Below are 26,789 nucleotides of genomic sequence, written 5' to 3' on the forward strand. Positions count from 1 at the left end.
AAAAACGAGATAAAATTTTGGTGGGGTTAAATTACGAAATCAGACTAAGAGTATAAAAGCTGGGCGTGGAACCACCTGGAACGCCTACTGCGCGTCTTAGTTCGATTTCTTTACCAATCAAAAAAGTATTTTCTCCTTCATTTGTGCATTTTATAGAACTGATTTTAGAAGTTTTTTATTATTATTATTATTATTATTATTATTATTATTATTATTATTATTATTATTATTATTATTATTATTATTATTATTATTATTATACCTTTTTGTCATGCTTTAACTTTGTTTCAATGAATTCTTGAAATCTATTGTAGTTTTCACAATGATAAACAAAACTAAATCGCAAAAATCTCCTGAATGTTATACTGTACATCCAAACTTCCGTGCATTTTGGGTTACATAAAATTGTAGCATTAGATCATTCGTAATAATACATGGACAAAAAAGTTCAAAATGGAGCGACTGTAAATATTGAGCAGTAGGACTGAAATTTAGCAGGTAAGTAGCTTACGATTAGCGGAACAAAACAAGCCATGTGGAGGATTTTTTTGAACAAGTTGATTTTTTGCATTTGATTTTGGACCACCCTAATATATGATTGTGGACCTGAATCCTCCACATGGCTTGTTTTGTTCCGCTAGTCGTAAGCTACTTACCTGCTAAATTTCAGTCCTACTGCTCAATATTTACAGTCGCTCCATTTTGAACTTTTTTGTCCATGTATTATTACGAATGATCTAATGCTACAATTTTTGGGAGGTATACGCTGGACCGTTTTTAAAAATATAGCGTATGCCCACCTCCATATACTCATTCATTCGTAAATTTAAAATAAATATATGCTGCAATATGAAAATATTAGGTGGGTAATGGGTATACTCTCTTTTATATTCCTGTATACTACATTATAGGTGTCAATACTACAATGTAATTTAACATAGTCACTGTGCTAATAGCTGGATAGATATAAGTTCGTAGCTTTCAATATGATCACTAGATGGTGACAGGAGAAGTAATAGTTCATAAAGATCCAGTTGCCAAACGAGCCCCTCTCAATGGTATTAACTTTTTGTCAGTTCCGAAAACTTACCTAGACGAATCTATTTCCAGTAATGCATCATTTTCAAGACATCTCTACTTTTTGCCTGAACATTTAGCAGGATTAGCACTTTCTGATGACAGAGTATCAGAAGAAAGAAAGGAAAAGATGGCCCAAAGCCTGCAGCGGCTAACGATACCGAACATTCCACGTCGATTTAAGTTGACAAAGAAACCCAAAGAACTTAATCTGGTGAATCTAGTAACAGAGAGAATACTGTCGATATGTGATGTCCTAATGGAAAAAGGCAAATAGAAGTCTCAGTCTGTCCTCAAACAAATTCCACAACATTGGCAAGATTTCCAAGAATTCTGCGAATTATCAAAACAAATTTCTGTGGTGAATGATATAGTTGACAGATTTATAAGACTCATTCAAAAATAGAATGACGCCTTGACAAAAGATGAGAAACAGAAGCATTTTATTCTTCGATTGGTTGAAAATCATCATACAAATTTTCTCGCTCCATTGAAGAAAGCGTTTTTGTAAACTGGGAATACAAATAGTGACATTTTTTCTAAAAGTTTTAACAATTGAAAAAAAAAAAATGGAGCGACAAGTAAATATGACTTAACTGTACTGAAACTTCGTTCGTTCTTTGTATACATCAGAAGGAATCAAATAAGCCTTGTGGACGCTCGATCACGGTATTTTTTTTTTGGACCACCCTAATACGTATATATATATAGTACAAAACATTTAAAATATTAGGACTATGTAATGAGATTTACAGGACTGTGAAATGTCTCAGTTTAACGTCCTACTATTATGTCCTTTTAGGCTAAGGGAGACATAGGGGTTAGACAAAAAAATCTAAAAACACTTCATACAGGACACGTAAGTTGGCCCTCCTCTGTACAACACGTGTTACGGTTACCGATCGTATTTTGTTTTCAATGTGTCATGTGGACCTTCCTCTTCCGTCACCAGTAACCAGTTCACCTATGACTGCCGTGGTGTGAAAAGTGATGCGGTAAAATGGGCGACCTGACAGACTTTCAAAAAGGCATGATCCTTGGTGCCCGTCTGGTTGGAGCTTCAGTGGCGAACATTATGGGGGTATCGAAAGGCACTGTGTCCAATGTCACGAGGGCATACACAATTCATGGGCAAACGACGTCTGCAAAGCACAACAGTGGTCGAAAGACAATCCTGTCAGATAGGGACCGAAGAGCATTAAAACAGATTGTAGCAGCTAAAAAGAAGACCACTGCAATGAAAACTACGTCTGAATTCAAGTCCGGCCTACAGAACACGGTTTCATCGAAAACAGTGCGACGGGAACTTAATAAAATGAAAATTCATGGCAAGACCGCTATTGCCAAACCCCTGGTCACAACAGTAAATGCGAAGAGACGTATCCAGTTTGTGCAAGGACCACAAGGCGTGGACTCATGAGCACTGGAAACACGTAATGTGGTCCGATGAATCGACCTTCACCTTGTTTCCAACAACCGGTCGTGTTTACGTATGAAGAACACCGTTGCAGGCCTATGATACAGACTGTCTGCTCCCAACTGTAAAACATGGGGGTGGTTCTGTTTCAGTATAGGCAGTGATATCGTGATTTTCTGCAGGTCCCATCATAGCCCTGCATGGAATGATGAATGCTACGACGTATGAGGTCATTTTGGGGTACCAGGTTCTACCCATGGCTCAAATATCGTTCCCTGATGGTGATGGCATCTACCAAGATGATTTGGCACCCTGTCACACTGCAAAATCGGTGAAATCATGGTTTGAGGAGCATGACCAGGAGCTATCACACCTCCCCTGGGTCCCACAATCACCAGACCTGAACATCATTGAGCCATTGTGGTCTGAGATAGAAAGGCGTGTTCGGTCTCATTACACTCCACCAGCATCCCTTAAGGAACTGGAGCATGTTTTGGAGGAACAATATTACAAAATTCCACACACTACGATTCAGGAGCTGTATACGTCCATTCCACGTCGGATCCAAGCTGATTTGGGCGCAAAAGGAGGCCCCACACCATACTAGGTATGATTTTCACAATTTTGCAAACGTTTTAGATTTTTTGTCCAACCCCTATATGATTAAGGTAAGTGATAGGAGGAAATGAGAGTACCTCGAGAAAACTCACGGACCTGTTACTCTGTTACTTTTACTTTTGAACGGATGTGATTATTATTTATTTTTTTTAAAATTTGTTTTTGCAGTAAACAGCTAAAACAAATATCTGTTTTTTTTGTTTTTTTTTTTGAGTCAATCCATTAACGGAAAACTGCGACTTTAGCGATGGTTATATACATTCCACATCGCATACATGTAAGCAAATTGTTTAATTTTGTTTTCAGCACACAACAAATCGGGCGATTATCGATGGAGTTTTTTTAATGGATTAAATCCGTTACATCTTAACGTGTAACATTGACTCTAACGGTTGCTATCCATTATCCATACATGAAAACATTTCGCGTAGTTCTCTGTACTGTCTTTACTCGAGTTTATTTACTTTTACAGTGAAACTATTATAAGATATATATATATATATATATATATATATATATATATATATATATATATATATCTTATATATATATATCTTATATATATATTTGTGTGTGTGTGTATGTATGTATGACACTACAGAATTGTCATTGGGTGTATGTACTTGTACAAAATTTCAAACTTCTAGTTAATGCAGAAGTGCGCGAAAATCAGTTGAATTTTCTCACTTTCCGAACCAACAAATTTTATAACTTAGACTATTAAAAATGCCAAAAAAATCATCAGCACAAAAACTAAAAAATTATCACTACCTTGTACAAGGCAAAGTCACTCAGGATTATAACTTTGCCCAAGATCCACAGCCTTACATTATTCTTTCAACTTGTCGCTCTACGTGAAGGTTGCTCCTCGCAGGCTTCAAAACCATAAACACATCCCTGGCATGCTTCCCCACGCAACCAATTCGATCCTATTATATCCGTATAATATTAAGTCGATTAATTAACTGGACGAACAGAAGAATAACGGAGGGTTAACGGAGAGTCATCAGAAGGGAGGCTACTGGTTCCTGTGTTGATATAAGTTACGATCCAACAGAATTTGAAGAGTATATATTTTGACACGCAGTTTTACTCTGGCAGACTTCCAAAATAAGTTATGAGTATTTTGTGTAATATTCCATCTTTACTGATAATAAATATCTCGAAAAATAAAAATACTACCTTGTTTCAAAGTAACTCATTCCTCGTGTTAATGGACTAAAAGGGTCAATAATGATCCGATGTTGCCAATTGTACGTAAGTGGTTAATACCCTTATATTACGAAAAAATAAGGAATAATACAGTACTGTACTTTAAATCAAGCACACTATCCAATCTAACAGTCGAAATACCTATACGTTAAATACAAAATATTACACTACAGTAAATTCAACATTTTTAGTTTAGAATCAGGACTTTCAAACTGAATCGGCTGCTCCAAATTTAGTCATCTGCTTCTGAAACTTCTTAAATTGAGGTCCGTAAATCCTACGAATGGCTGTTTACATGACACTGTTTTCGACTTTTTTTTTTTTTTTTTTTTTTTTGCATGATATTTTCTCCGTACTAAACTAATAAAAGAGTAATCAATTACACGGGAAACCAAATGTCTTCTAAAGGGAAGAAAAGTTTCCATTCATATTAAATTATAAATATTACTAGTTATTATTGAAGAGCAGCCGTAGGTAACAGTCAATAACCTGAAGGGGGGAAAAGAGCACAAATGGAATACATACTAGATTGGGTTGAAGGGATGCATTACTATTATTACAAGATTTAGTGTGCGTGTGGTTCCTGAAGAAAGAAGGGAAGGGAAAAAAAAGCACCAGAACACCCAAGGCAAGGCACTAGGGGAAAGTAGAGCAAATGGGGAGTACGTTGAAAAGACTAAGATTGAAAGAGGGAGGGGAAGAGTGTGAGGTTACAAAAAAATAATAATAAAAAAAAAAGGATAGCGGAAGGCTAGAGATGTCGTGAGGCACGTGCCTCTCATTCTTCACAATGTGGAAGCTTGAAGATCGCTTTATCTACTCTACTACTGCATAATTCCGGATTCTGGCTACCGGTTGCCGCACGCTATCATCATGGTTGCCAGTGTTAATACATCATTAGAAAAACACCCCACGAGACGCAACCGAGAATGCAATGAAATCCTGTAACCTCATCCCTCTACCAAAACCGACTAGGCACATAAATAAAAGCTGACGAGTTGTTCCTTTATTACAAAAAAAAAAAAAAAAAAAGACTGGTATGACAAGGATTGCTTATTGAAATATATCATAGCGAAACCGGATACATTGCTCGACCAGAAGAAAGAGATTTGGAAATGCGCCTAGAGTTCGTAAGACATATTCAAACACAAGAACTTTTAACAAGAAAAAGTTAACATGCTTAGTCAGACGATACAACTTGCTTGTTTATATCTGGTTACAGGTTGAGTATCGTATTCAATTAAAGTTATAATTTACATACAAACAAAACCAACTTTTCTCATCGAAGGTCAAGATCTCGGAGTAACTTAATGCAAGGGAAGGGCAAGTGAGTCAATCTTGTGCCTCCTTGTGATAATGGCATTGTAATGGCAATATTCGACTAATTGATAACGCGTAACTTGGTCTTACTACTCCTTTCACAACAGCTTTACTGCTGATATGAAAAGTTGGTTTACTCTGTAATTATACTATATAAAAATAGTCTGGATATTACCCTATTCACTTTACTCAGTAGCAACTGGACAGACATACTGATTATATGGCCGATACTAGACTTCTATTGATTTATTTTTACGTCATTTGTCAGCACCGAGGGAGGTTATGTAGAATAAGACCTACAGTTTAAAATGGGCATGAACAACTATAGCGTGTTCGATGTTTTCCTACGAGGAATCAAACTCGAGAACTCGTACATCTAAATCACATGTGCTAGTCGCAAGACCAACAAGAAAAGTGCACTTACATAAGGAACTGTCTCCAGTGGACTAACACCTTACTAACTTTTTTTTTTTTTTTTTTAAATTTTATCTACATTTAATGTTCACTCGAAAGTACACTTCACTTCTCGTATGTACGATCGAGATCGTCTGGGACTCGAATCAGTCGATTCTAGATTCTCGGGGCATTATTGGCCTTAGTTCAACAGCATTAAGTTTAGGATTTATCACCAACCCACTAGCTTCGTGTTGAAAGTTATTAGAATCAATGGAGGACATGGAAATTTCTTTTCCCTTTTTAGCTATCAGCTTGTGGTTCCCGCAGAACTAATTTTTCAATTTCATTTTTTTAGATCTGTACAAAAAAAGTAGCTTACACCTTCAAACCGGATTTTAAGAATTTAAGCGTTTTTCTGGTTCTTAGATTGCTTCTTCCAAGTTCAACATGGATGAATTGAGTTCAGATGTCAGGGGGTACTCAGGATAATCGCATTCACCAAAAGTGGCGCTCGGCTTGGAAAGATCAAAAACCACTACCTTACATCATAAATCCTATGCCCTGTCAAAATTTCAAGTTTCATTTAAAAAAAAAAATGGTTTGGCCTGGGCGTTGAACAGTCAGAACTTTTAGAGATTTTGTTCATTTGTGTTGCATTTACAGTCTACCAGGAAGAAAGACAGCAAAGAAATGAGTCTCTGTGAATACTCATACTCTAAATTTATGTATGACGAGATTTTTTTTTTCTAGGTCAAACATCATAATCTCTTTACTAACTCATTACGTCATACCGTTTGCAAAGAAAGAGAATATAAGTCACGGAGGCGAAGCATGTATGGAGGCTCCATGTATGTATGTGTATGCACAACGTTTTGCCAGTCGGTTGGTGGTGATTAACAGACGGGCGTGCAAGGACTCACGAAGCAATCACATGACGGAAAAGAACTTCAAAAAAATCTGTCTCAATTGTTGGAAAACCATTCTTGGTATTCCTCCTCGTTATTACAGTACACACAGAACAATTATTTTTAAAAAAAACTAGTCAGTTTAACTCTCTTGCCAGTTCTTTTGAAAAAAAAAAAAAAAATTAGAAACTAATTTTGGGTGTAGGACTGTCTTAAGGATAAGATAATAGTGTTGGTTTCAAATGTTTTGTGTGTCAGGGTCTGGTTATATTATGATGTTTTGGACCTATTTGTGGTACAGTCAGACAAAATATTAAGTAGCCTATAGGTTCGAGGTATAAGAAATGATAGTTCCAATCTATACCTATTATTGTTTCTGACAGTACAAACAGTACCGACGGTTACGTAATAGTATTATTAATGATTTTGTGATGATATACCAATACTATTGTTTTATACAGTAGTCTTTAAGATTTACTTCAAGGAAAAGTATTAGTGGTGTCTAAGAGGAGGTTTATTGCTGCAGTTTACTGAAGTGATAGGACAGTCACCATCATCTTTCATCATCTACAATTTTAATCATTTTTTATATTAAAATTACTGTTACAAAATTAGAGATATACGTGACTAGGATCTTGGTTTGCACCTTGAAGATATATAAATTTGTAAAACCTCTCTTGAGGTTAACAAAACGAAGTAGAATGTTTTTTTAGAAAATCAGTAAGGCCTGCTATACTTACTATAGGATAGATCCTAGGAAATCTCTTACGAGTTTTCCTAGAGTTAAAATTTCAACGAGTATGACATTAGATCGTATGTCATTACATATGTTTTGAACGATCCTATGAGATTTTTCGTGTTTACAGCACGCTTTATTTCGGAACGAAAACTCGTAAGATTTCGATTTAAGCGACATGAGGTGAGAGAAAGTGAAAACACATTTGTTCTCTCCCCGTCAGTCGTATGTGGGTGAAAGCAATAATATTCGTCAAAGTGAAGAGTGGTGCAGGGACTGATGCAGGGTATGTTTTGCTAATTTATCTTTTGATCGTTATGCTTTTTCTAGAGGTGTGCAATTTATCAATATAGCGCCTGGTATTAATATCAGAAGGTTGTGCAGTGTAGTTACGTGTATGGCACAAAAGGGTAGGATTGTCTACAAGATATGTCGTAGTATTTTTCCTCACATAAATCCTAAGATATTTCTTACGACTTATCTCATTTGTGTATAGAGAGTCTAAGAATTTTCAATATATTACAATAAAAAGGACCCACTATGTACAAATTTTGAACTCACCTTTATTACTCTTAATCTCTGATACACTTCGAATTATGGACAATTCAATGTATTTTTTTATATGCTGATCAAAATGGGAACATATTCGATACAAAAGTAACAATACAATTAATTTAGTACAATTTAATTTGATTCTAGATTCAATTTACGGACATCTTGGACTAATGTCCGTATCATTATGATCACATTTTGCGATGTAACTAATGAATAAGAACGAAAGTTTTGATAACGACATAAAACCTCTTAAATAAATCAAACTATATGAAATAAATTTAACGAACTTTTAATTACTACAATATCAATCACTTGGGAATTGAACAACAATTTCGACAAAATTTCAATGCAACCGTGACATAAACAAGAAAGCTTTAGTCATTACTCTTTACCTACTTCTAAAATCCACGTCTCTGCAACCGTGTATACACTTAATATGCCATGTATGTCTTTTTGATGAAACACCACATTAATTCTATTGCATACGTTAAGATGTCGTAACTAATTTTACTGCCCTTACTGTAATCATTAACGTAGTGTTTCTTACCAACGAACCATGAAATCACTTGCACGTAACACAAAATACTGCCGCCAAGTTAATTAATTTACTGTTTTTATATTACAGCAGTAAAATATTCTTAAACTTTTTTTCTCACACTTCTCTTACTCATATTTAGACATTTTTTGTTTTCCCCTGACAGGTCTAGAAAAGCAGTGATTCGGAACAGGAACGAAGAGTGTATCTGCTAATTTTCAAAACTACAAAATCTCAGAACAAACCTGGCAAAGTTAAGGAGTTACAACAGGACCATTTTTCAGGAAGTATACACTCAATTTACTTAACATTTAATTTCAAACTAACACTTAATAACAGGGTTGAGCCATTGTATTTACCCCTAATCCTCTGTCTAAATAGCAACTTTACTCGGATTAAGTTAAGAAACGGAATGACGTTTGGAGGAGCATGTGCCACTCTGTTGTCATGTAAATGAGTACTCCACTGGGGCGTCTGCTGTGCTCCCTCCACTTCAGTTAGGTAACACGTTATGAGCATATGTTAAAGAAGACAATAATGTATGTTAAAGAAGGCAATAATGTAATGTCCCGTTCTACAGGAAGATTCAACTTGTAACTACCACTATCGGTTACCTTAATAGCCCCATGATGTCGCTTCCCTTATCAACACAAATTTCCACATGGTTTTGGACTGTTAATTCGTTTATAATTTTGCTCCAAATATAGTGAATTTTTGGCGGTACTCCAACTTGGGTGCCCTAAAGATTTGAACAGGATATTATTTCCCATGCGTACTCAGCAAGTCAAAGTTTACCTTCATACCAAGTTTGATCAAGATCGGATGACCTCTATAAATCGCACATAATATATTCTATATGTTTCCTACAGTACTTGTGATTTTCATTTTATATAGATAAACTTAGCAGTTCTAAGTATACTGCTAAAATGGATTGATCACTATTTCGTTTTCTAACTTCTGGGTTTTTATTTTGCTATGTAATCGATGGTCTATGGAGGGTGAAATAATTTCCAGCTTCACTAAATTGAAAGTTTATCACTAGAAAACTACTAATAGATACAGATGATCAGGGACGTACGCAGCGGGTGGGCCCTGGGATTTCTGGAGCCCCCTCCTCAAAATCCAGACATTTCTGTAAATTTAGTTCAATTTTGGGAGTGATTTCCATAAATTTTAATAAAACTTACCCTCATATTGAATTTGGATCTTCACCTCCGAAATAAATTTAGATCTGTGTACATCTCCGCAGACTGTATAAAATAAATAACAACCTTCATTCATTAATTACTTCATTGTCCGTGGCCTGCCATACACTCGTACAATAACCTATACGCATAAATGTGAAAACTTAAGCCGGTTTTATAATATAATACCGATATGAAACAAAGACATACATTTTCCTTAAGTCCATCTAATTCGATCTCTGAAATCATTCGATATTTCCCTTGTAAACGAAAATAATGAACTGTGTTTAGACATTCTTTTTTTTTCGTTGTTAGACACTGCACTTTTTACAGGGTGTCCGAGAAGTCCTTCCCTGATTACAGAAATTGATAACTCAGGCTAGAAATAAGATAGAAATATGAAACTGGTGTTGAATTGTTTACAAACTATAAAAGTTTTTGTCTGTGTTAGGTTTGTTCTGTTTTACCAAGTCTCAATTTTTTTTGTTTTAGGTTTGTAGTACGTAAGTAACTAACTGGGCGATGGATTGGTCGTGATGGACCAACAGCTTGGCCTCCACGCTCTCCTGACATAACCCCATTAGACTTCTTTTTATGGGGTAATGTCAAGGATGAGGTCTACCGAACACGTGTACCAGATCTTGAAACCCTGCAGCAACGAACAACCACAGTCGTTGCATCGATCCCTCCAGTGATGTTGGCTAATGTGTGGATGGAAACTGAATATCGCCTAGATGTGCTACGTGCTACCAAGGGTGCTCATGTGGAAGTGTACTGATGTGACCAAAACTTTTATAGTTTGTAAACAATTCAACACCAGTTTCATATTTCTATCTTATTTCTAGCCTGAGTTATCAATTTCTGTAATCAGGGAAGGACTTCTCGGATACCCTGTATTACTAACGTCAAATCGGAGACTTGATAATTTTCTTGTAGAAGGATTGATCTTTCCTAATAATAAAAATAATAATAATAATAATAATAATAATAATAATAATAATAATAATAATAATAATAATAATAATAATAATAATAATAATGTGTTGAAGTCTATACAAGAAATTACAAGTATATTTTGTAACTATGGGCCAGAAACACGATGCTTTTATATTATACTAGCTATAATACCCATTCTTCACATGAGGGCTGTATTTGGAAGGCAACGCCTGTGGGAATATCACCATTCATCTCAGCGACCGCGAAAATTATGGATTTGACACTAATATCGGTCACTTTGGATTATTTTTACATGTCTCGGTAACACCCTCCATCCCGCCGCAGGTGAACTTCGGCCTGCATACAATGGTAGCTGAATGTGAAAGTCATCGCTAATGGAAGTGTCAGCACTGATCTCAACGACCGAGAAAACTAGGGATTTGATATCAATATCGGTCATTTTAAATTATTTTTACATGTCTCGGTATCCCCCGGTGACATCCGGCCCGCAGCCGAATAGGGTAAATTTGGAAGTTAATGCAATCGAAGTTTCACCATTGATCTCAGCGACCGCGAAAACTATGGATTCGACCCCAAATATCGGTTATTTTCTACTACTTTTACATCTCCCGGTAAAACTCTCCCTGAGTCCCCCTGGTTCGAATGAAAGAAAACACCGCTTCGTCTTGGTCTGGGGCCTGACCCAAATTTGGTAACTCTCGGTTCACTCGTCTGGTCCCCAGGCTGGACACAGACAGACCAGCTAGACACACAGACTCTCAGCCAAACAAACTTTTCATTTTACTTATATTAGATTAGAGGTGGGAGATTTTCTTTTTTTTTTTTCTTTTAAAAAAGGGAAACTACCCTTTTGAAAACTACCCTATAGCGGAGTGATTCCGAACCAGTGTGTTGCGAAATATTTGAAGCATTGAAGCACTTAGTAATTAGCTAAAATTAATTTGATGACAGTGTGAACCAGTCAACCCTTCCAGTAACAGCAAGAATGCTTAGTGTTACATACAGTCAGTACTTTATAGGAACGAACAGTTTTAATGTATATTATTATTAATAATAAAATCAAATAGGCGTGCCACAATGACGTGGGTTCTCAGCAAAGTGTGTCGTCAGTCAAAAAATGTTGAAGACCACTGATCGACTAAACTCTTCCGACTCCGTATACCTTATACATATATATAGCGCCGGATTTAGGGGAGTGCAAAGGTGCACATGCACCCCCCGTCTGTTGTAAATATACGCTATCTAAAATGAGAAGCTAGCAGTGAAAATAGCAACACATTCCGAAACTTTCTGCCATAATATCTCCGTTTAGGGCTTAAACGAAAGCAGAGCTTTGCAAAAGCAATAGTTTAAGTTGATTTTCTGAAGGTTGAAGGAAATAATTCACCAAGGAAAATAATACAACATTTGTCACGTAGGGAAGAAAACAGAAAGCAGGAGGAGAGAAGGACATTTTTGTCCTGGATTCCACTTGCGGCCCTCTTTAAAATACTTTCCTCCGTTCTATGCATCAGTGTTGTCAGGGGTAAAGAATATTGTCCCATGTCACTTTGAAGAGTTTCAGTATGATCGGTTATTTTGTTAGTTATAGTTGCACCCCCTCCCCCTCAGACCAAGCTACATTCAATTGATTATGTTTTTATGCACCAAATTTACATAAATCTCTCCATTTCCCTTTCCCTTGACATTTGTACATTATTGGAAGTAGTGACAATCAGACTGTAAATTGTAAATACTTATGAGTGAAAGTTCAAGATATCCTCATCGTAAATTCTGCTTAATAAATTAACTTTGGCCAAGCATCCATTAATATTTTACTCGTATTACAATTAATAATCTCTAAATTATTTAGATTCTATAGCTCAAACCAAGCATCAGTAAACATTAAATTGTACCAAATTATTAATGTTTACCGTATATATATATGATTGTCCAAAGATACGACACATACGAATCGATAATTTTATTAAGCTAAACAAAATTGTGTTTTCGAAAAGAAACTATTTTTTTTCTTTTTACTTAAATATTGATGTACGATAATCACGTCACCTACAATGACGAAACTGACAGAATAATACACTAATCAGCTTTCATTATTATTATTATTATTATTATTATTATTATTATTATTATTATTATTATTACACTACCAAGGCGACAGTTTACAGTGTGGTTAACGACATATAGCTCAAAACTATGATCAACTCAATGTCCAAAAATACGACATACTAATGGACAGATGACATCAAACTAAACAAAATTAAAAGTTCGAGGTTGAGAGTAAGTTTTGACGCATAGTTTTCGAGAAAAATAAATTTTTATGGCGTAAAAATATGTCATATGTTGTCAATTTGACGCAGCTGATAAAATTTTATTATCCTAGAATATATTTATTTGTCATTTATTTATTTATTTATTTATTTACAGCCGACTTTCACTAATCCGGCGGATATCACACCACGTTGTGCCGGATAACCAAGATCGCCCGATAACAGGGAAGTACATGAAGGTGGTTGTATATTCTTGCTAATCAGGCTCTCTCACTAATCCGGCAGGTATTCGCCCATCTAGTCCACATCATGGCCTCTCCACGTTCGCACAGAGTCCACAATAAAACGCCGCAGTACTGGATGCATCGGAAATGCATATGGCCGGATTATAGAGAGGGTAATGTGTGTCTATACTGTTTTTGAAAAATATACACTGTCAAGTACAAGATTAGGTATATCTAGTCTTTCATTTAACAATGATACACATAATAATAACAGTACCACAAACAATCTTATATATGTATAACGGTACAAACAGTGACGCACATATTTTAAATACCCTTCAATATATTCTATTATGAACACACAATCCCAACATCCATATAAATTTAAAACCCAACATTAACAATCACAAAAAGAAAAGTTACGGCTAATATTCATAAGAGTACCACTTTCCACCCACCTATAAAACTGCCTTTAAATTCTTTACAAGCGCAACAAGAAGCTCCTTCGTGGTTATGTGGACAATGTACGTGCCTTTACCTTCAGGAGACCTGAGTTTAAGTCCCGGCGGTAGCTCATGTAGTTCATTTCTCTACGAGTCCACGTCTCATATAGCCTCTCTACTAAAAGGAACTCTAAAATAAAATCCAATTCAAGCTCAACAATCTATCTATATCTATCTATCTATCTATCTATCTATCTACCTATATATATATATATATATATATATATATGTGTGTGTGTGTGTTCTCTTCCTACTATTTTGTTAATCTTACAGATCTGAGAGACGATACCCAACCTCCAAATCCATGCCTGACCTTCAATCTTGGATGATTCTTCTTTAACGAAAAGAGAATGAATATGTGTGTACCAACTTCACTTGCATCGTTGCTTTTATTTAATTTTTTATTCATTTATTTATTTTTCTACTGTTTTGACATTTTTCTAGATTGACGTAAAGTAAGAGAATGCTAGAAGAAACAGAAATCTTCTAAAGGTCATGTTTCCTATTCGACGAAAACCACTATATGTATATATGTATGTATATGTATGTAAGTAAAAAGAAGAAAGAAAGAAAGATTTAAAAAAAATCCGTTTCAAAGAAAGGTATGTTTATATAACGAATTCGTAACTCGCATGCCAAGAGGAAATACAGACTTCAAACACCTCTCCATTCTCTCTTAAAAACACTCACAAACGCATACTGAGAAACGAACACAAAATGCTAGTTTTACTCTTTTTCTTTATACATGAAGATTTTCAGCTTTCTAATCCACATTTCTCGTATTTATACAGCGCATTCTGGAAGTGGCAATAGAAAGAGGGATAAATGTTTTAATTTATTAAAAATGCAATTCTGAGGTTTTCATTATTATAACAAGAAAAGGACATGAAGAACTCTATGGCTACACACAGAAATAGCCAACGCGTGTATCGTGGTGTACCAGTGCACCGGCAAATCGTGAGGGGTAGCCGCCGTCGACTGTGCCATATCGATCATTTATCTTTTATTATTCCCTTTAGTGGGCTGATGAACACATAAATAGACGTCATTGAATTAAATAAAAAGTAGCCTTCAAATCTAAAAGGGCTGGCCACCCCTGCTATACAAACTTCAAAATAAAGAGTGCCTTGTATGGGAAGAATATTACGTAATTGTAGTACGCAAGTTACTATTTGTGTAATGACAATGATTATAGGATTCTCGTATTCATAGTATCTCTAATTTTTAATATGTTCCTTTACTTCAACTTTCAGTTTCCAAGTTGTCTACCATGGCCATCGATCCTTAGGCGGGGGCAGAGGTGGCCTCTACAAAATGTGCTTGGGTCCTCGTATTTGTTTTAAAATTTTGATTGATGTCTTCTCAGACGATGTCTGTCAACGAAGCACACACCTGAACGAGTACCTTAAAAGCTATACAGAAACTGGTGCCACTGAACTTGCCAAATATAATTTTGAACCATACGTTAATATAAGCTACAATATATCTTTGGGTACGACAGCTCCCACAGTATTATAAAAAGAACGAAGTGGTTGGTTTGTAGCTATTTTCTTCATGTGCAATTTCTTTTTCGGTGAAACTAGATATACTAGCATCAGGGACGACACTAATGGGGGACAAGGAGTGGGCGACGCCGCACACTGTCCTGCCCCAATTAGGGATGGTACCGAGACCGAGACTAGTCTCGGTCTCGTCTCGGTATCGTCTCGAATCATCGAGACGAGACCGAGACCGAGACGGTCTTTTATATACCGAGACGAGACCGAGACCGAGACGGCCTTTTATCTACCGAGACGAGACCGAGACCGAGACGGAGCTCTATAAATCGAGACGAGACCGAGACGAGACTTAGGTCAGTCTCGAAAGTCTCGGTCTCGTCTCCAATATTGATATAAACAACTATCAAGATTGACCTTTACTCAAAATTTCTTTCGTTGCTGTATTAGGTAATATGAAAACAGTTGACTAATGTTCAGTGGCGTATTTAGGTGATGGCTATCAGACTGAAGCCCCTCCCGAAATAGATTTATGATCATTTTTTCGCATTGCACGTACAACACAAATATTTCTTACTCGTTCTCAAGCCTCTCCCGAAACAAAATCCACTGCAGATGTGTATAGTCATCTCTGTCTCTTTCTCTCTCCCTCTCTCAACATATATATATATATATATATATATATATATATATATATATATATATATATATATATATATATATATATATATATATATATATATATATATACCAGCGGATCCAGGATATGATCGAGGGAGGGGCTAAACCATAGTTTGACATTTTATCCAGTGTAAAGAAAGAAGTAGGATTGAAGCCCATTTTATGCAGTGTATAGCTGAGCGTCAAGGGGAGGTATAACCCCTTTAACACTCCCCTTGGATCCTCGCCTGTATATCATATCTAATATAAGTAAAAGGAAGAGTTTGTTTGTCCGTGTGACTGCGTGCCTGCTTTCTGATTGCCTGTGTGCAGCCTGGGGACCAGACGAGAGTCCAAGAGTTACGAAATTTGGGTGACAAGTATCATGTCCCAGGCCTCAGACCAAGAAGAAGCGTTTTTTTTTTCTTTTAAATTTTGAATCAGGAAGGGCGTTTACCGGGACATGTAAAAGTAGTAGAAAATGACCGATATTAGTGTCGAATACATAGTTTTTGCAGTCGCTGAGATCAATGATGATACTTGCATTAGCGATGACTTTCAAAGTCAGCTACCAGTGCATGCGGGCCGTGGTTCACTTGCGGGGGAGGGGAGTACCGAGACGTAAAAATAATACAAAATGACCGATATTAGTGTCAAATAGTTTTCGCGTTTTCTGAGATCAATGGTAAAACTCCGATCGCATTAACCTCCAAATTCACCCCATTCAGCTGCGGGCCGGAGTTTACAGGAGGGATACCGAGACATGTAAAAGTAATCCAAAATGGCCGATAAGTGTCAAATGTATAGTTTTTGCGGTCGCTGAGATCAATGGTGTCACTTCCATTAGCGATGACTTTAAATTCAGCTACCAGTGCCTGCGGGCCGGGGTTCACCTGCTGGGGAGGGGGTACCGAGACATTTAAAAATAATACAAAATGACCGATATTAGTGTCAAATACATAGTTTTCGCGGTTGCTGAGGTAGTGATACTCTCACAGGCCTTGACTTCCAAATACTGGTCCCATGCGAAAAATGGGTATTTCATCTAGTTATATATAATAGTCATATATATTAAAAATGCTGAATTTTTTAACATGCTGCGTAAAATATGGAAGGGGAAATTCTTCTAGATACTCTGCAATACCACTAGATAAACAAGCAATGTTGCCAAAGCAACATAAAGTTGTAATTTCTCAAATTGCACTACGTTTGATATTACATATTTCTGTTCAGTTAATTTAATTTAGTGTGTGGGTTTTTTTCGGGGTTCTCCCGTTTCCTCCCACTTTCTTCATTCCACAATTTCATTCATCTCTTATAATCACAGTCTCCTTTAGCCTAACCGGCATAACCGGGGGACGTAAAACTCAAAAAATTCATTTAATTTTTTAATTGAGTTTAACGCCTCTTTCAGCAGCGAGGATATATGAGACTGAACCTACTGATTAACGTTGAATCTAAACCACATGAGCTCCCGCCAGTAATCTAACCCGGGTCTCTCACGCCATAGGCTAACTGCTTAGCCACGAAAGAGCTCTACATATTTCTAATTTAGATATTAAATTAAACAAAAAAGCACGTATATTATTCAGTGTAACAAAGACAATACATATCACTAACATCAACATTTTGGAGATCTCTAATAACTCAAATGGCAGGAACATTATAACATTAGTGTTCAGTAGTTTTAATTACAACAAGTCGCAGTTACATTATTTGAAGCAGTGTTGCGAACTTAAATAAATTGCTAAATATTATTATAAATATAGTGCAAATAACGTAGCTAAAGTGCAAAATATTTTTAAATTACTCGTAATTTGTTTTATGGTGCAAGAATGTTTTCAAAACACGATGTTTTCCATAGTCTTTCGACTACTTATAATGTTAATGTCAAAGTTTTCGTTCCAGCAATATATGTAAAAGCAAATTGAAACTGAAATTAAACGTAACTGACAAGTTTTCAGTAGCACTAGTTGTTCTCCCTAAGCCTTAGGCCTGGTGTATTTTTTAGATTAAAACACTGCTTTATTAAAATTTTAATTACACCCTAACTGCATTTCATTTATATAGTTTGACCACCGAGCACCTCAAATTAGATCCATACCATATAGCTATATGCAATTATTCAAGGACTTACAGTTAGTAATACACATTATGTTGATTTTTGTTTTGTTTTGTTTTAGTTTAACGTCTCACGATTATGCTAGGGCGGCTAAAGAAGACGTGGAGTTACTGATCATAGTGGAATTCGAAAAACTTCGGCCGTTGAACATTACCGCCACCGGGAATCGAACTCGGGACCATGCGAACCAAAATCAAGCGTACTAGCCATTACAGCAAATGGGGGTTCTTACATTGTGTTGATTTAAATAATTGAGTCAGTGTTGCCAGATCCGAACATCAAAAAGTAGCGTGTCTGTGCTCCAAAAGTAGAGGATATGAACTATTTGTAGCCTAAATATATAGAAATGAATTATTTGGCAACTAATGACTGGTACTAATGAAATAATAAATAGACCGGAAAATGTGGACATATTGCAAGACGAAATTATGATCGATAGACGAAAACAATTTTAGATTGGATACCACGTGACAAAAACAGCCTAGGAAATGTCCGCATACAAGGAATTGTGATAAAATCAGGAACCACTGGGGAGTAACCTTGAAAAGAATTACCCAAGATAGATAGTTGTAGAGAAAACTTGGGAAGACTTCATCCAGCAGTGGATTGATAATGCTTGATTATGATGATGGTGATGATTTTATATCGAGACCTCAGAGGTAAACTAAACCAAGTCATAATTTCGTAATTTTACAGGAGAAGCGAAAAACCGGTTCCTTAGCTAAGATTTATAATACTGTTTTTCAAACTATACTAAGTAGTTACAAAGTAGTAAGATGGCTTTAGACTTACATTATTACACCACTAGAAAGAACATAGTCTATTAAAAAAATTATTCTAACTCAATTTGACCAAAAACTTACTTAACATAGTCTACTACTAATGTTCATATATATATATATATATATATATATATATATATATATATATATATATATATATATATATATATATATATACAGTGGCGGATCCAGGATATGATCAAGGGAGGGGCTAAACCATAATTTGCCGTTTTATCCAGTGAAGCCCATTTTATAAAGTGTAAACCTGAGCGTCAAGGGGGGGCTATAGCCCCTTAGCCCCCCCTTAGATCCACGTGACTTTTAAAATGACAGTCAAAACAGAATGTATTGGATAATAAATGAGAAATTGTAAAATTTCAATTTCGGTACGATTAAATACATTCATGCTGGTATGTGTTGCGTTATCCGTTAGAATGTATTGAACAATTCTTATTCTAAGGAAGGAAAAAAACTACTGTATAGTCTGAAGTTAATTTAATAGAGTTTAATTGTATAGGCAGTACTGAGGCCATATGAGAAAGTCTTTTGCTGAAAGTGAAATATGGGTTACTATTAGAATTTTATCCCAGATATGATATACCCACTGATGATTGAAACTGGAACACACGCATGGAAGGCATCAGCGCTAGCAAATTAGCTCTGAAGAAGTACACCATACTATAATTCTAAGTCAAGAATAAGGCCAAAAATAAGAAGCAGAAACGACATACTTTACAATAATAATACTTTTACAATTTTAATTTCACCTTTTTATTTCGAGACTTTCGAGACGAGACCGAGATTTGGCCCTCGAGACCGAGACCGAGATCGAGACAAGCGTTTGTTGAACGAGACGAGACCGAGACCGAGACGGCGATTTTTGACTCGAGACGAGACCGAGACCGAGACAGCTATTTTTAAACCGAGACTGTACAAAGTCTCGTCTCGTCTCGTCTCGATACCATCCCTACCCAACATGAGTTACAATAAACGTCAAGCAATAAACTATTTTCGATATACAAAAAATTAGCTGCCGTCTGCTCCTCGGTTTTGTCCCCTCAAAAAATTAAAGCTGATGATATCACTAACTAGTACACAAATGGCAGCATCATCTACAACTTATTTAGTATAACTTTTAACGGGTATGTTACAGTTGATATACACCACGCAGATTATTTAGCAATAGCAAACCTTTCTAATGGTTCAAAAACTATTAAATAAAGAGGAATAAACTCACCAGTCCGTCAGCGGTGATTTTTGTACTGTCGTTTTCGCCGCACTTCCATGTATACAGTAAATGATGACCATTCACTTTCACTTGCCACCAAAATGTTGCACGCCATCTGGAAAGAAAAATAAATAAATAAAAACATAAATAGGAATCGAACTTACAAGTACTTTTCCAATAAAACAATAATAAAACGGACTCGAAAAAATATTACCATAAAATAGATATATTATTTTTTGGAGTACACAAATTTTTAAAAATGGTTAAACGAAAGTCTTATTTTTCAGACCGTTTCATGTAATCTATCCCAAGCAGTGGCGTGGTGTGACACTTTCACAGCTGTTACCGGTTGTTGTTTTAACAAGTATCTCTAGTTTTTCAATATCAGAAAATCTAGTCCTTTTTTCCTTTTAGCGTATCAATCATAAGCATTGGCAACGATTTTTCAGGGGGGAGTCATCCCACTTCGTTTACTTTGATCTTTTGAAAAGTGTGGCTTTTCAGGTTCTTCCATTTTTACTAAACATAATCGAAACCGTCTCTCAGTGAACTTAGATATTTTTCAAAGTCATTTATTTTTTTCTGCAAAAACTTACATCATGAATTTCCTTCTGTAAGATAGTGAAAAAGATTTCTTATCTTGATCCTATAACATAAAACAGTTCAAGTAAAAAATTGGAATCAAAATTTTGAAGGGTTTGGTAGAATTTTGCTGCACGAACTCTGGTTTGAGAATCTCATTCGTCGATATTTTCGTCATGGATTTAAAGAGTCCTAACAGTTCATCTTTAAAAATATACAGCACATAATTTATCCTACTTCTATAGTTCCACCTTGTGTTTGAGGCTGTTGGGATATTTTTCTTGACCACACAGGCCGGTAGCCAGCCCAAAAATGTAGGGAGGCGGCTGAAGTTAAGGGGGACAGATCCAACCTAATTATATTTCATCACCATATTAGTTCATTTGCAAATCTTAGGGAGACAGCAAAAATTTAGAGGGACTTGGCCCCCCTAAACCCCCGTAGATACGGGCCTGTGACTACATAGTCCAAAGCATTTGTTCTTTTTGAAGACTTCGAGAATAAAGAAGCAAGTCACGACATGGTTTTAGAAAAAAACTTACACCGTTTTGTACAGTCAACGGACTTTCCTAACACTAAATGAAGCCTATGGGCATGACAATGAAAAAAATACACTTCTGTATATCTTTGTTTAACAAGAGGCTGCTGCTTCCTACCTCACCAACCACAACCGAAGCTCCATCGTATGTTTGAGCAACAAGTTTTCCGTATTGAAAACTAGTCAGACTGTCAAACACAATGCGGGACAGTCAAACTACGGTATAGTGAAGACGATTGCACAGTTCTTTTTCAACACATCAAACTGCATCAAAGTGCAAATTGAACTAGTAGGCTAGAGGCTAGGGCTGGAAATTTGCTGAATCGAAAGTAGGTATTCTATACTAAATTAAAAACAAAATATTTGCAACTTAATGAGCATAAATCTTAAATAATAATAAATATACGAATTAGAAGGAGCGGCGGGAAACATCTCTACTTCTCTCTAATTATCATTACTATAAAATTGTATACTGTTAAGACAATGAAATAACTTTACGAATACGGAAATTACAGCCAAATTTCCATACTTGGATTAGGAAGCAAACGAAACAGTATAGTTGAATCACACTGCCAGCTCGATCCTCTATAGCGAGGGGAGAGCGAGTAGAATAAACATGCTGATGATATTCTAGATTCTCCTTGTTTTGACAGGGAACGTTCCTATTTTTTCCTGTTCCACTCAGCCGAACGGTAACATAAGGGCCATTCCGAAAATACGAGCGCGCAGGATGCTTCTGGCCCTGGCTGGCACGCTAAAAGGTGCTTCTGAAGTGAATGACCGCTATCGGGGTTCGCGTTACCTCTGAAATCTATGGTATCAACAAGAATATGTTCCTATTTGGCGCTGGCAGTGTAAATGCGGCATAGGCCGTCCGAGCTTTTTTTTAAAAAAAAAAAAGAAAAGAAAAGAAAGGAAAGGAAAATATGTAAACATCTTCCCATGTTGATTATGAAATTTAGACATATTAAAACAACGAAAACGGTCATATTTTTACCGTTACCGCCGGTAACAGCGGTAATATGCACTACACGTCCCTGATCCCAAGTGTATAAAGCGTGTGCAAGAGAGGAAACATAGTTTCTATATTCTCTCCAACACTTTGCTAAATATTGAACAGAGATCAAAACTCATGCGGAGAAATCACTTTTAACCTTACGGCTTATATTTAATATATACAGTAGTTGAGATGCCATATGTTTTGAGGTCGGGGACAGATACAGAGTTGCCATTCGTCTCGGAAAATCCGGGACCGTCACGGAATCGAGATCTGTGTCCCGGCGTCCTGAAAAAGTTTCTTCTAGGGACGCTTAAATGTCCCAGATTTCAGCGAAGAAGAAAGGAAGGGAATATTATAGTTTGCTTTTTTCACATGATAAGGTATATAATTATTCTCTTCAACTTCTGAGTATCGCAATTCAAAAGCTGAAAACAAACTTGAATACGTAAAACATGGATTTAATTAAGTTCACGATTTAACTACTTTGACATTGAAGGAAGCATTCGTTTCACTGGGCTAGGGACAAAACGTTTTACTGCTCCATCTTATTGTTATTTTTCGTGCTCTGTTTCAATCTGCATCTTATGAAATATTTTAATCAATAATCCCTGACCGATATTTTCGGTAATTTTCCGCTGACCATTCAAGAAGAAATATGTATTGTTTTAATTAATAAAACTGAACAGACAACAATGGTAAAATTTTGAATTTCACTTTTTAAATAAGCCAACAACACTAACAGACAAAACGTGTGAAAGGAAACATTATACCTTGAATGAGCTAGAACAGACTCTGAAAGCCACGAAACATAACAGATCCTACGAAAAAAAAAAAAAAAAGCTTACCACTGGGAGCAGTGGTATGCTTAACTGCGTTTGCTTAACTAGAGAGGAGAATGTCTACTAGAATGACTAAAAATGTGATTACGTGATACTTCGACAACTCTAACTTAATAGAAGAAAGTAAAATAGTATATAACACTTTTTTTTTTTTCATTTTAAGCATTTCAAAGATTCTCGTAATTTAGTAGTGGCCCGGATATTTATTTTTGAAATATGGCAACCTTAGGGACAGATCAAGTTTCACAAGCAGAGATATAGCACAGAGCTTACTTTGGTTTATGATTCCTTCTGAAATCTTTCTGGTCTCAAAATCTGATTAGAAATAACACTGACTTCGACCTCAACCTTGCTTATTGTTAGTGATGAGATTGGTGGGCCAATCTGTTGTATGAGGAAGCAAAATTTACTTTTCATTTGAAATGCGACAGTAATATATTATTGCTCACTAAACAGTTTTACAAAAAGAAAAAAAGTTAAATTAAGTTTCGATGATAAATGTTTAATAGAGAACACTAAAATGCATATATCTACTAAAATATCTTTATATATGATCTGTGCTAGACAGACAGAGAATAGTTTTGATGCAAAATTAGTTTCGATGCCTCTGACATTCTGATATTAAGTTGTTAATATATTTATTTGAAAAGATTTGAGTTATACTTCAACATTTTATTTTGGTATAGAAGAGGAACACGGTCATTCAGTGGTATAGCGCTCACCTCCATTGCGACGGGTATCTAGTTCAATGCCAGGTCCTGTGAGTCCGTGGTGGACAGCATCAAGTTCGTGGTTTTTTCGGAGTTCTCCCGTTTCTTCCTGCAATTTCATTTCATCAATTATTTCATTATCACTCAGTTTCATTAGTCTCCTTTATCCTAAATGGTATAACCGTGCAACGCCAAATTGAAAAATTCATTTCGTTTTTTTAAAAATTTATTTTAGATGAATGAACATACATACATATACAAACAGATACTGAAACTCTCTCGTGGCTAGGTGTTTAGCGTACGCGCCTCTGGCGTGGGGGACCCGGGTTCGATTCCCAGTGGGAGCTCGTGAGGTTCAGATTTCACCTTAAAACTGTAGGTTACGTCTCATATAGCCTCGCTGCTGAAAGGGATGCTCAAATCAAGTCAACAACGAACATATACTCTTGATATGTATTTGGAAAAGCAACTATAACAATCACGAACAGATCACCGGAAATACCTGAGACAAACTTGAAATGGAAATGTAATCAAAGTATTTGCTTTAAAAGTAATCTTTTCCCATAGGCAATGTATACTACAGGTTGGCCCAAAAGTAGGTATACAGACCTGCATCGAGCAAGTATGACATTTTAATTCATTAAGATAATAAATTTATTTGCTTTCGTTTGTTCCGAGCTTAAAGTATAAGTGAAAATGAATTAAGAATAGATAAGGAAGGACGAAGGAACTATGTGAATGCTTGTATGGATAACAATAAGTAAATTATATAAAATGTCATGACCGATCAGTACGGGACTATCAGTATACCTACTTTTGGGCCACTCTATCTATATATACAATACTATAAGCACTGTGTATTTGTAATAATAATAATATACAGTCTATATATTAATTTTTATGCTCTAAAAATACTAAGAATTGAAACTGATGTAAGTGTAAGTGCATGGCAAACATGGGAGGTGGAGAGGGAATGACATGGTGACAAGAAAACAAAATTAAGCTATCCTATTACGTTTCTATACCTACTTTTCTTTTCTGTTGTTCCTATTTTCCATTTTTTTTTTCTTAAAACTTAATATTTAAAAAAATCCTTTGTGCATATAATCTATAGAAACTACTCTATACCGTACTGATATTTTTCTAGTAGAAACGTAATTAAGCGCGATATTGTCTGGTGACAAGCAATTTATATGCAAATAAAAATTTTCTCCCTATGCCTGGTCGCCTTTATATTCATATTATATATATATATATATATATATATATATATATATATATATATATATGAGAGAGAGAGAGAGAGATGCACACACACACACATACAAACCCTTTTCCACTAATTGTGTGTTGTGATTAAACGACCTGACAACTCACAACGTAGACTTGTCATTCAGGAATCATCCAAGTACATGTTATGAGGTCACGTACAATGCAGAAATCTAAAGCTTGGAAGAGGGTATAGAGAGCGTCACGAGGATATAAAAGGAGAGGGGGGATTATAAGGTCATCTGTTCCCCCCCCCCCTTTCTCTCCGAAATAACAACCCAACCCTCGGATCTTGTGTAAGTCACCGTCAAATTTAGTTTTCCCTCTTGATTACAAATTTACTTTTATTCCGGAAACAATGTGTTTTCATGATTGCTTGATCAACATTTTCATCTCCCTGTCTATTAAAAACTACGAAATTAAAGGGAAAAAAATACGGTAGAGAAAACTAAATTTTAATCATAACATGTTTTGCAGTCAACAGCATTCTTGCCCCTATGGGATAATTTGTTTTGTCATTTTGTATTAAATGTTAGCATGAGCAAACGATAGACATCTTATTGCATGCAATAGGTTGTGAAGGATTATTATGAATCACGACCATAAAATGATTTTACCACTTTTATAAATTGGGGGAGCTAAATTTGATTGTACGCATTTGCTACATTGTCAGTTTTCATAATTAAAGTGTATGCTAATAATAGAAGCTGATGGTATTAAACCCAATTTTCAGTTGGATATTTAGCAAGATAACTGAATAAAATCAAAGCAGAGAATAACATTATATACTGGATTTCTCCTAATTCTACCGAAATCAAACGCTACAATCTCTAATTGTTGTTTTCCTAATTATGAATAATAATTGAAATTATCTATATACGAACGATATGTAGTTCTACAGCAGCGTTTCCTAACCTTTTTCAACTTGCGGCACACTACGCGTGTAACTTGGATTCTCGCGGCACACTTATAGATATTATTTGTAAATATAAAATACCGTGATATTTTTTCTGTGATTACTGATCTCCTTCTCACAGAGATGAAAGCTCGATCACTGGTTTTCCCCTATGTTAATTCATTGTGCTTATTTTTCATTCTAATTTAAAAACAGAAAACAATTACAATGAGATATAGGAATCAGGTTTTTAAAATTACGCTTTCTTTTTCGAAAACTGTATCCAACCTTTTACTAAGAAGGAAGATGACTAAATAACGAACAAACAAACAAATCTCTTTTACTTTAAAAACACAAATGTAGGTAATTTGTCGAAAGGATTGAATGATATTTTGAATTTTCAAGTTACGAAATTGTCTGCAAGAATAAAGAAGCAATAATGATAACAAATACTTTTTTCAACATTAAAAATGTACAGAAAACTAACTCAGTATGAAACTTAAAATTGTAGATTTATAGTAGAGGTTCCTAGTAATGTGGAATACAAATATACATTTACCCCTGTGTTTTGCAATTTGACTGTTATAGAATTAATAATTTTGTTTCAATTTTCTCGCGGCACACCAGCGGCCCATTCACGCACACCGGTTGAGAAACGCTGTTCTACAGGGTGTCTCATAACTATGTATATGATGCATTGGGTGAGGAAACTAGCAACATAACAAACACATTAATCTCATATCTTTCCTTACAAGAATT

At 35.7% G+C, this 26,789-nt stretch overlaps 1 protein-coding gene across 1 annotated transcript in view; it reads right to left on the bottom strand.

Annotated features, from left to right (window-relative positions):
* Positions 1-26,789, bottom strand: part of LOC145671158 (uncharacterized) — a 2,642,835-nt gene that overhangs the window by 283,250 nt on the left and 2,332,796 nt on the right. Inside the window, exon 11 of the mRNA XM_081739993.1 lies at positions 20,207-20,312. Within this exon, the coding sequence (XP_081596119.1) occupies positions 20,207-20,312 (106 nt within the window). The remainder of the gene's footprint in view (positions 1-20,206; positions 20,313-26,789) is intronic.

Source organism: Thermobia domestica, chromosome 15 (assembly GCF_964235325.1).
Source record: "Thermobia domestica chromosome 15, izTheDome1.hap1.1, whole genome shotgun sequence".
In the NCBI taxonomy this organism is placed as follows: Eukaryota; Metazoa; Arthropoda; class Insecta; order Zygentoma; family Lepismatidae; genus Thermobia; species Thermobia domestica.